The 12733-nt window shown below is 34.0% G+C and overlaps 1 protein-coding gene across 2 annotated transcripts in view; it reads left to right on the top strand.

The window, feature by feature from the left end:
• Nucleotides 1-12733, top strand: part of MICAL-like (protein) — a 72874-nt gene that overhangs the window by 29388 nt on the left and 30753 nt on the right. For both annotated transcript variants that reach the window (XM_066282424.1, XM_066282355.1), the window contains exon 2: nucleotides 2242-2410. In XM_066282424.1, the coding sequence (XP_066138521.1) occupies nucleotides 2259-2410 (152 nt within the window). In that variant the 5' untranslated portion in view covers nucleotides 2242-2258. The remainder of the gene's footprint in view (nucleotides 1-2241; nucleotides 2411-12733) is intronic.

Genomic DNA, 12733 nt, shown 5'->3' with positions numbered 1-12733 from the left:
GGTCTTATTTTCCTATTCACTATGTCCCACAAGTTCTTAATGGGATTTAAGTCGGGGTTCTGCGACGACTATTTTAAAACATCAACTTTTTCTTCCATCAAATGTTTTTGCACTAATTTCGACGTGAGTTTTGGGTCATTATCGTGTTGAAACTTGTGCTTGTCTTCTATGTTTTACTGTAGACTTAACGAACTTTTTGTCCAACCGCTTGCCTTTTGGGGGCCTGACATAACTAGCACCATCGCTTCCAAACAAGTGGAATTTCGACTCATCACTAAAAACAACTCGTTTCCAATCTTTTTCGGTCTAATGGATGTGAATTTGAGCAAAATGTAATTTTACTTTTATATTCTTCTTACTTAGAAAGGGGCTCGTTGGCAGGTTTAAAACTGTGAAGGCCTGCCTCTGTCCAACTTCGTCGTACTGTGCGGTTCGTGATTCCAGGACTAGTTTCATTAATGGTAGCCAAAACGTGTGACGAAGACGCAAACAGATCATCTCGTGATAATCGTATAATCTTCTTATCTAACCGACTTGAGGTGTTTCGCGGTCAACCTGGACTTTTCTTAGACAAACACCAAGATAAATCTTTTATCAGAGCGCTGATTTAAAAAAAAGTAATCAACCAATTCCGACAAAGAAAAGCGGTTAAAATTTTCTTAAATAAGACAATTCTTATCTGAAAATAACGCCACTAAAATATACTCATTGCAAATATGCTATAAACGTTCTTCCAAGCAACGACGTGATAAGGGAAAATAGACACCACATTAAATATCAGTTAAAAGAAATATTTGCACTATTTTCATTGTCTGCAATTTCTCCAATAAAAGAGTTCCGACTATTTTCTCCAAGTTTAAAATAAGGTTTTTTTCATATAGCTATCTGTTTGCATATTTCAAAGCCAATTATATTCGAAATATTTTACTAATGATATACTAATTATCATATAACCCAGAATTCATTTATTAGCTATTAACAAAATATTTCAAATTTGAAAAAAGTTCCGACCTTTTTGTTCAACACTGTAGGTTAGTTCAGGTTGGTTCGCATTTGAAAATGTATAAAGTTAGGTTTTTTTTTAGATGACGAGTAAGATATGTTTTGGAATTTCGCTATGCTAATTGATGATGGTATATGGTCAAAATGTAACATAGTGCCGGTGAGATAGATTTTTCTCGAAGGCAGATTAAATATCGAAGTGAAACATAAATACGTAATTAACAGAAAAATTATTTGCTTTTTCAGATTTTGAATCAAATTTTATGTTAGGCATACATGGTGAAAAGTTACTAATTGTAATTCTGTAAAATTGACCGTGATTGGTGCCCTCTGGTAAGAATGTGGAAATTGCAATATGTACTGCACCATCTACAAAAACATAACTTTACAAATTTTCTTGTATCTAACCTCGATATTTGTAGAATAATGGCAAAAAAATTTATTAAAATTTTGACTTTCGACGCCCTGTATATCCGAAACTGTGAACTGTCGGTAAAGATATATTTTCCCCAATTGTCGCCATTTAGCGTGTGACATCTTCAGCATGCACATGTGCCATTGATAATGAATCGCCCTGTCTAAATACTCTAGATTGACAATCATTCACATTGATCAACTTCAGACCCATGTTCAAAATCAGTCCCCGAGTGGAATTTTTTAATAAATTTTGGGTTGACTAAGGAATAAATCCCCGATTGATTCGATTTAGAATTTTTTTCTGCGCAGTAATTGCTTCACCGTTCACTGCTTGGTTCAGTTAAAAACAAAAACGTATTGAGGTCACCTACTGTTCAAGTGATCACAATGAAAATTTTCTACTGCATTTACTGTGGTCAAGATGTGAACTAACTTCAATGCAAACCAGGAGCTGCTACTAAAAACAATGATTATCGTAATGGTTCTTTAGCTGAAGTGGTGCAAGACGACCGTAAACAATACCTAGAACCTGGTCACAGAACGTAAGCTACTCGACAAGGTCGTACCTTCGGTCACTCGATGGTCGTACTCACTTAACCAAATCACTCGTTAAGTAGGTATGGTCACCGACAATGAAACGGCCTCAAGAGAATAACCAGCTGACTTTTTACTTTCTAAGACGCTCTAATCATGTGGGCGTAATGCACGGTCTTCACTGACATAACTGCATGCCTGCTTAATCTTCGAAAGAGGTCATAATGGGAATCTTCGTTTTGTTTGTCTAGAACCGATTGATTAATGAACGTTTCTTATTTGTTTCAGATAAGTGAGGAATAGTCATGGGTGAACGAAAGGGAACTAAAGGATTGGAGCTGTGGTGTCGGAAAATGACCGAAGGTTATCCTGGTGTCAAGGTTGAGAACATGACCACTTCTTGGAGAGATGGTCTTGCATTTTGTGCCATAATTCACCACTTTCGTCCAGATTTAATGTAAGTGCATCTTGATGTCTTTAAAATGTAATAAGTTTGCACATTCCATCTTCGCTTAAGTGCTCTAAAGACGCCGCAGTCGTGCATGGTTAACGAATGACTAACGCAAAGCACGCACAATTCTCTTTGAAATGACGAAATAAATTTATTATTATTAGCATTATTATGATTATTGCTAGTATGATTATCATTGTTGTTATCGTTATTATTTTTATTTATTTTTTTTATTATTGTTGTCTATGTAATAATATGAAAACGTGAAATCTGATGCTCGCAGTTACACGATTTTCCGATGTAACCAAACGCGGCTAAACACCCGTTTGACATAAATTTCGAAAATATAATGGCTACTAACAGGAATGCTTGTATCCATATAAAGCCTGGAATCGAACTATACGGGGAGTCCTATTTAAAGCTGTGATTGGAGATTACTCAAAAAGGTGAGTTATATGAAAAAAAGTTTCAAATACAAGTTGCCCGGTAAAGGAGGGAACATGTCAGGCAGATAATGACTTTTAGCAAAAACATCATTTTAAGATAATTTCAAGGGCAACTTTTTCCTCAAACTGCAACCCCGCATTTTTTTACAGACTTTTGTAAACTTTAAAAAAATAAATATCTTTTATTTGAATTTTTTTATTACACGTTTTGCTACAGAGTTATCCTTGATTTTTGTCTAATTTTGGAACAGTCGAAATTATAGCATTTTTTTTAGTTTGCCCACGGTCAGTGAATGTATGGTACGGTATTATTAGGGAATACTTAACTGAACCTTTCTTCGTTGAAGGAAACTTGAATGGAGAAATGTACCGCAATATCTTGCGTAATAATCTTCCGGTATTGTTAGAAAACGTGCCACTTGTGATTAGACGGGTGATGTGGTATCAGCATGACGGCTGTCCAGTCCATTTTTTTAGAATGTCTCGTGAAGTTCTGGATGAAATGACTAATCCATTTAGATCGACGAATTGGACCTGGAGGTCCAGTGAACTGGACTTCTAGGTCACCTGATCTAATCTCACCAGATTTTTTAAAGAGCAAAGTTTATGAAGAAGCACCAACAATTGCAGACATGAAAAAGAGAACTGAAAACGCGGGTCATTGATAAATGGGGAGATATTGCGCAGAGTAAACAATTCTTTTCGAATAAGAGTTAAGACGTGCTTAGTGCAGGAAGAACATTCTTTTGAACATTTGCTCCATAAGTTTCTCAAATCAATATTTTAAATTAATTTGTCAAATTAAAACAAAAATTATAGATTTTTTTTTTATTAGACAGAATTGTTATGAGTTTTAAACAGAATATGAATTGCAAAACCTTTCTAGTAAAAAAATGCAATAATTTCGAGTACCTCAAAAATTGGACAAAAATCGAGGGTGACTGAAGCAAAACGTCTAATAAAAAAATTGTTCAAATAAAAGATATTAATTTTTTGAACGTCTACAAGGATCTGTGAAAAATGTGGAGTTGCCATATGAAAAATAAAGTTGCCCTTGAAATGACCTTAAAATGACGTGTTGGCTAAAAGTCACCATCTTTATGATATATCCCCCTCTTTACCGGATAACTTTTATTTATTTATTTATTTTTTTGATGCGACGTACCGTTTTTGAGTAATCTTCGATAATAGCTTTAAATGGGACACCTTGTATAGTAGTCGGAGTTATTATTTTCCCATAGATAGAACTCATCCCGTTCCAGTACTTAAAGACTATAATATAAACAGTGACTCGAACACTTAAAGGTATTTTCAGTCGTGTGTAACAGTGCAATCTAATTCCTAAGTAATCATATAAAACTGCGGCACACGCAAAGTTGATACACAAATAAGATGGGAACATATGGTGCTGGGATTGTTGGGACACTTTTTATCTCTTACCATATAAGATGCTGACATAACCTGGAGCGGTAAAAACTCCCCGACCTGACAATCGAGATTAATGTGCGTTGTTGTGGTTTAAATGATGAGGTTCTAGGAAGGTTTCTAATTTAATTTGTCTTCAGTATTTGAGGGCAAAAAGAGCCTGTTCATGGGTCGTCACTAATACGATAACCGCATTGGAAGCTTTTGATGAGTAGGAAAGTTTGTTCGAAAGGACATAATCACCGGCAATAAGTTCGCTCATTAAATATCGTTTCCTCTTGGCAGCTTAGTCCGCCGTTTGGTATTTACTCGTATTTGCAAGAGTCAAAAATCCCCCTTAAGCTAGACTTTTCGTTCTATTCGGCAACGTTATCCACCTGAGGAGCTGTCAGAATCTGACGTCCATTAACAACAAAGTCCGTGCGATGTTATTACATTCGCGGTTAAATAAAAGTCTTAAATTTAAGACTTGTAGCTTGATTTTTCTGGTTTTGATTTGGTATTATTTGGAAACTGTTATAGCTACAGTGAGTCTCATGAGTATTCGTACCCTATTGATTCCAGATTTAAAAATAAAAATACTTTTTTATAAGTAATTTTCAACAATTTTTTTTTTTAGTAGAAATATTTTATGGGCGTGTAAAAAGTCCAATTTCTATAAACTTTATTGAAGATAAACAGTATTATTAACAAAATATAATTTTAAGTATAATAAGTAACAAAACCACACCCACAAGAGTATTCGTACCTACTAAAACTATACTAAAAGATCAGTTTATTTTCTATTATTTAATATTTTGTTGGACCTCCCCGGGATTTTATAATACTTTTAAGCCGATTAGGCATACTACTAACTAATTTTTTCATATATGTTGGTTCAATTTTATTCCAAATATCCAAAAGTTTTACTTTTAATGTTTTTTTGCTATCAATTTCGTAGTTTTTTAATCTTCTTTTCATTTCTGACCATAAACGTTCTATAGGTTTGATATCGGGAATTTGGGGTGGTGTTGCCAAGGTATGTGGCGTATTATATAAGATCCATTCTTTCCCAATATGAGCCGTGTGTTTTGGATCATTATCTTGCTGGAAATAATAATTATGTTGTAACTCTAATTTTGTAGCACTTGATGCCAAGTGATTCTGTAAAATATTTGGGTAATATGTTTTGTCGATGATTCCTTCAATAAAAACCAAATCACCAACACTATTTACGGACGTACATCCCCACACCATGACGGAACCACCTCCATGCTTTACGGTTCCTTTAAAATTTTTTAATTCGTACTCTAGATTTGATTTTCTCCACACCATTGTTCGTCCATCTGAATTGAACAAATTGAATTTACTTTCGTCAGTGAAAATTACTTGTTCCCAAAAATTAATATCCTTGTCGACATATTTTTTTGGAAATTCTAAACGTTTCATTCGATTCCTTTTATTAATAAATGGCTTCTTTCTGGCAACTCTCCCATTGTAGTCGTTCCTTCTCAAAATTCTTCTACATGTTTCTGCTGATACTTCTTTTTTGAAGTATTTTAAGACGAATGCTGCTAACTTGGGTCCACTAATTTGTGGATTCTTCATTTCCTTAATAACTGCTTTTTCCTCGTAAGGAGTAAGTTTCTTCGGGCCTCCTTTACGTTGTTTATTGCAAATATCTCCACTTGACTTAATGTTTTTTATAACATATTGTACCGTAGATTTGCTTCTACCCACTAAATTTGCAATTTCTAAATAACTTTCACTTTCAGTGTGCCATTTAAGAATTAACTTCCTATCACTTAATGAAACTTCACTACTTTTTCTCCCCATTTTTACTAGTACCTCCTAAAGACTAACAAATCGATATGTCTATATTGGTAATCGTTCGTATTATGCCGCAAACATGTTAAAACAGGCTAAATTTCTTATCATCTTGATTTAACCCATAACAGACAGTTGCAGTACGAATACTCTTGTGAGCCTCATTTTATTCTTATTTCCTTAAAATTACGTTTTCGCCATATAAACATTTGAATTTGCAAGAAAGTACATATGAGTTTAAAAGCCCTTTATTTGGAAAGTAGGTTTGTGATGGTACCAGTTTCAAATCGTTTATTGTAAATTAATAACAGTAATTTAAAATAGAGAAGCAATAGAGTACGAATACTCATGAGACTAACTGTACGTACAGTCGCTCAAAAAAGTATTCGTACAGCGGGAAAAAAAATTCTGTGACCCATAATTTTCGACTGATTTTGTTCAAAATTTGTATAATGAAAAATCAATCCTAAACTCAGTTTAGGTGTTCGAGCAAGTTTTGAAAATTAAATTTTTAAAGTGCTTTTCATGGTCTTAAAAAAAACTCAATTTCGAAAACTTCTTGTGCGGTGGAAATTTTTCAGTAGGATTTTAATGATCCTGTAGAGGGGATTTTTGTACGTATATCCTGAAAATTTGATCAAAGTCAGACCACAAATAAGGGAGTTGCAGCTTTTTAAAATCGCCAAAAAGTGACGATTCTCACGCAAAATAATAAAATTTTAACATTTTTGGCGATTTTAAAAAGCTGCAACTCCCTTATTTGTGGTCTGACTTTGATCAAATTTTCAGGATATACGTACAAAAATCCCCTCTACAGGATCATTAAAATCCTACTGAAAAATTTCCACCGCACAAGAAGTTTTCGAAATTGAGTTTTTTTTAAGACCATGAAAAGCACTTTAAAAATTTAATTTTCAAAACTTGCTCGAACACCTAAACTGAGTTTAGGATTGATTTTTCATTATACAAATTTTGAACAAAATCAGTCGAAAATTATGGGTCACAGAATTTTTTTCCCGCCGTACGAATACTTTTTTGAGCGACTGTACGTCTGATACGATGTCAACCGACAATCTGTTACCACCTATTAAATTAGTACCCGTACAGGGTGTCTCCCGCTTAATGGAACATTAGCCCTGTCGTTAGATGGACTGATTCTATTATGTGTTGTGGGGAAATCCTTTCCCTTTCGTTATTACATACGGTTAGGGGAAGAACACAGAAAACTTAGAGCAGATTTTCGCCATTAAGTTGAAACGGATATTGAACAATTTATTCGATCCTACTTCTGAATTGAGACCTTTGTCGTACACCGCAACACTTTATAGCCTTGAAAAGTGTCGGATGTTGAACAAAATATTAATTAATTCTATTACGACAATTAACTACTATTGAGTGGAATATAGAGCAAAAAACAACATCGGAATATCATTAGTCTTCTCCTTCTAAGTTTTTTTGCTAAACGTCGCTTTAGCATTGCTCGCTTTGTTAATTGCGCAACAATATTACTTTCAAAAAGGTCGAATCAGTACGTTCATGGTCGACCACCTGTTTCTTATGCAGTTATCTTCAAAACAATTCTCTTTCTCTTACAAATGATGAATTACTCGTTATTTGACTTACACTTTACATTACTTTTTTGGGCTTCGTTCAACTCGGGGATGGCGTGTAAGTAGGCCGTTTTCAATACCAGCTATCTTCAAACTGTAATTTTCTTTATTCTTAACCACATAGGAAGTTACTTACTCTTCAACGTTAATTCTAAATAATTATCACTCTCCTAGAGCCGAGTTTTATGGCTTGTACGTTGGCCTATGCCGTGATCTGAAACTATCATAATATATTTATCAATTTTCAACTTCCGCATCCAGCTGATTTATGCGGTGGATGCGAAAATGATCTGCCTGTTTTCTGTGCAGGAGTGATTGATCACCAGCACTAGAAAGCTCTTTTGAACTATTCCGCATTGTCATGAATAATCGATACCTAATCGATAGGATAACACGGATATTAACGACCCGCTATTTGGAGCACAAGAATTATACTCCCGACATGTTGCAAAGGAAGTTGAGGCTTATGCCCATAAATAAGAAAACGTCAGGATTTTCTCCAGAGTCGATTTGTTCGCTGGGCAATACAGCTAATTAAAAACAACACCTTTTAGGATGTTTCCAATTAATGCACCGTTTAAAGAATTTTGCAGTAAACTATTAGGAACCAGTTGCGCTAAAACATGAACAGAATCAATAACCTTTTGCGGAATTGGAGATCAACGTCTCAATTATGTATCGCATTTAATACCATAATATATTTATTGGCGACTTGCCATCTTGTCCTATTTACATAACTACTTATCTTATTAATTTACATGAAAATTTGATTAACAGCTTGCCGTCGATGGAGCATTGATTAGATGCGTTCCAAGATTTAGTCCAGTTAGTTTTATGATGCTCTTTTTGATCGGTAACTGTACATGCTTAATGAAGGTAGTTAGTCAACAATTTCGATTCTTTCATCTCAGGAGTTCCGCTCTTTCCCACAAGATGAGTACAGAGAATTCTAACAAAAAATGAAATCTTTGAAGTTTATTAATAAAGGTGAGACGTGTTTAATTCACGATTAAAATGAGATTTGTTGTTATTACAGTTACATTGCAGTCGGTGCTGGCAATTTCGAACAAAGTAAGAATAAGTTCCGTGTATGGAGATGCAAGGTAATTTTTATAGGAAGGTCCTTGGTTAAGTTATTGCTAGCTATATAAGGACGGTTTTATGTTTTACGTTTAGGTTCGTTTCCTCCATAGGGGTATATTTTTAGAATGTTAACAAGCTGGCCAAACGGATGTTTCGAGATAACAATATTCGAACGTTTGCAGTGGTTCTCCATTATTAAATCTTCAAATTCGAGGGAGGGGAACGAAGTGAATAATAAAAATTTTTGTTACTAATTTTTCCACTGTTATTAGCGTCGTGACGAATGTATTAACGAGCTCATGAACCAGATCGAAGTGCGCTGATCCAATTTATGAACTCTAGGGACATAATATTGGTCGATTTTGCAAAGGCTGGCATTATCTGGCACTAATTCATTGCCGCAAACGCAACTTTTGTCCGTAACAACACAGCGAACTACGTCCGTGACCAAGAATTAACGATATGAATATGAATAATCCCGGTTTTAATTGACTTATTGGCATATTAGTGCTTCAAATAATTTGTGCCTGTTTGCAGAAATAATTTTTATTTTTTAAATAAAAAAACTAACGAATTTGACCTGCTAAAATATATATCAGAGAAATGTTCAAACGTAGTTTGACGCGATATTAAGTCCGGCGAAACTTCGATCAGGGCTCCTGCAAAGATCTATCAGACAACACAATTGTTGTTAAACATCATCGAAAATTTACTAAACAATTAAAACCATTTAGAGCGCAGCGGCTGGTGGTTCTGAAATTGGGACACGTTGGTGATGATGATGGCGATAGCGTGCTGATTAATTTCGATAATCACCTCGCTTTGAAGAATCTAAATTTCAACATTCACGCTATTTCAGCATGATAATTAATGTTCGTTAATGCGCATTATGTATTACAATAGCAGATTAGCATGCGAATTGAACTGGGTTTGATTGATGTGTATCAGAGTCATGCGTGCTGGCAAAAAAATGCAGAACTGGATAGGAATTGCGGAAGAATTGGTGGAACTATAGAAGAGGTTCCTGCTTTTGTAATTACGTCGAGTTGGTTAGATACACATAAATTTGTTCCACTTGCAGCAGAGACTTTTCTATTATTAGTGAGGAAGAACGAAGTGTTATTTCATGTTCTTCGCGATCGTCAACTCCTTTCTCTTCCGAGTTGGCTTAACGTCTCTTAGAATTTGTATTTCGATTGGACTTCCGGAGCGTTCCACGATCTACAAGAAGATCAACATAAATTCGAAATGTGATGTAAATACGCAGGTAAATACGAGTTCCAAACACACGTCTTGAGAACTCTTCTCACAATATAATAATTGCCATTATTCAGAAGAGGTCTGGCTCCTAAAATGGAAGTATGTAGTAGGAAGCAAACATCTCAGTAACGGCTTGTAATATATGGAGATAAAATCACATTATATTCCGAGTTCGCTTTATAAAACATTGTATTGTTTTTGTCTCAGGCGGCATTTGAAGGCCAACAATTAATTCCTGATATGGTACTTTATATTGGTTCTGGTTTTACGATTTGAAGAGCTTAACACCCATGGAAGTATGTTCTTAGAAAAATAATTAATTCTATAAGTATCCGTTTTTAGTGGCACTTTTGCAATGTTCATTAACCGCTTTGAACAATAACGTGTAACTAAGACCATTAAAGTTACATTAACATAAATTAACTATTCAAATCGAGCTTGCACCAGCAACATTCTCCGGATTATTTAGGGTTCTATTATGAAACAATTAGACTGCCATAACTCATTCATTCTCAACACCAGATAGTCGTTTTACTTTCTAACATGTTTAGTGGTGGAGTACGTATGTTATAATACAAGATTTTATCTGTTAGTAGAGTATATTGCTAGTCATTCTTGGTAAATCATATTGTTGCTGGGTGAAATGTTCCATATATAATATGTTGCAATGGGTCCGATTTTGAGTGTGAATTATCTTGGTGGTAACGAAAAATTGAGACAGTTGCTTTATAGAGTAATCATTGATTCATTTTTGTAATGCCGTTCTCTATATCTATAATGGTTATATGCATTGAAGTATGTATATAAATAGGTTCCTAATTATAGGTTTCTATAAATTGCGAACGGAGCAATATGTTGGGATACGACATTTGAAAGGTTATTCTGTTGGCATTTTAAATAATTGTGCTGAAAATGGTTTTAAAATCATTAATTTCTGATGATACTGAGTGCAATATAATAACAAGTTATCCATTATCCATCTTGTTTTATGGGTATTTTTTTAAAATTAGTAAACATAAAAATTTACTTAAATAAATGAGCAAAAAATTGGCTTAAATATATTGGTACTTGATTCAACATGGAAGTGGAATCCTACCGAAGTTCCTTGATACGCTGCTCTAGTGGTAAAAATTTCACAAAATTTTCATTTATTATATACAGGGTGTTCCTGGATGATATGCGGATGTTTTAAGGTGGGATTCTACATGAAAAAATAATGATAGTTATAACAACTAGATTTCAAAAATGCTAGGTACGAAAATAGAGGGCTGCAAAGTTTTAGAAAGAAATGGAACATAAAGAATATTTTCGAAACCGCCTGAGACATTTCTACGAAGTTTGGTATGTAGAGACAGTTTATAAAAGGGCATAAATTACAATAAAAATATGCGGTTCGAAGCGAACTTATTCAAAACTATTTTAATACAAGAAATAAAAACAATAGAAAATTTAACACATTATGAGTCGACATGGTAATGAAATATGAGTTACAACTTACTTCAATATTTTTAAAGAAAAAGAAGATCCGCCTCTGATTTTTGTCAAAATAAAAATAGTTAAAAAAACAAAATTTTTGGTTGTTAATTGATGTTATTAAAATTTGTCCCTTCAGTTTTATCTTTTGTTAATGCAGTCTAGTATTTTGTTATGATATTTGTATTTATTTATTTTTGTTTCTTGTAATTCATATTTCATCACGATGCCAACCCATAGTGTGTTAAGTGTTCTATTGTTTTATTTGTCGTATTAAAGCAATTTTGAATAAGTTTGCATTCAAACGCATATTTTTATTATAATTAATGTCAATTTTTAAATTGTCTTTTTATACCAAATTTGATTGAAATCTTTTAAGCGGATTCGGAAGTATTCATTAAGTTTCAATTTTTTTTTCTAAAACTTTACAGCCCTGTATTTTCGTAACGGGGCATTTTTTGACCTAACTATCGTCATTTTTTCATTTAGAATCCCACCTTAAAACATCCGCATATCATTAAGGAACGCCCTGTATATGTGCTGGATTTCTTGGTTAAATTACTGGACCAGGACATGATAGGCGACTCTTTACTAAATAACTTTACTGCATGTTTTGCACACTTAGAACTGGTACTCTACCAAAATTCAGTGATATAAATTGGCTGGGTCAGTAGCAAGAAATTCGCTGAATTTCGGTTTAATTCTTCACGAAAAACGGTTTGATTCTTTCGTTCACATTTTGACCTATTGGATATGGGGTTTAGAAAATAATCACACACAAGATACTTCTATGCTGCTTTTATTTATTGCAGTCAGAAGGCACGCCCGTGTTGTCGCTATCAAAGTTCCTCAAGAACTAACTATCCAAAGGATTTTTAAGTTTCCATTCTTTTGCAATTAGGGACCTCTACTTTAGGCACCCTCTGATTTATCACCACGGCCATGTGTTTCTTTTTACACTTCTTTCTGGACAATGCAGGTAGAGTCATAAATTTAATAAACTAGACTCTTCAAAGAAGTAAAATATTAGAGGACATGAAACTATTGAATTTTGGACAAGTTTGATTTTTACCAGAAATCCAACATGACCAAACGCATCACACTCTTTTAACTGATGTTGACGCGCTTTTCACAATTTTTTGAGAACATTTAAAAGTACTAATTAACTCTAAACGCTTTTTGTTTTGTCACGACAGAAATTTTGTTTTACGTAACTCATAATTCCA

This window comes from Euwallacea fornicatus, chromosome 1 (genome assembly GCF_040115645.1).
Source record: "Euwallacea fornicatus isolate EFF26 chromosome 1, ASM4011564v1, whole genome shotgun sequence".
NCBI lineage: Eukaryota > Metazoa > Arthropoda > Insecta > Coleoptera > Curculionidae > Euwallacea > Euwallacea fornicatus.
This window is presented reverse-complemented; position numbering and strand designations above follow the sequence as displayed.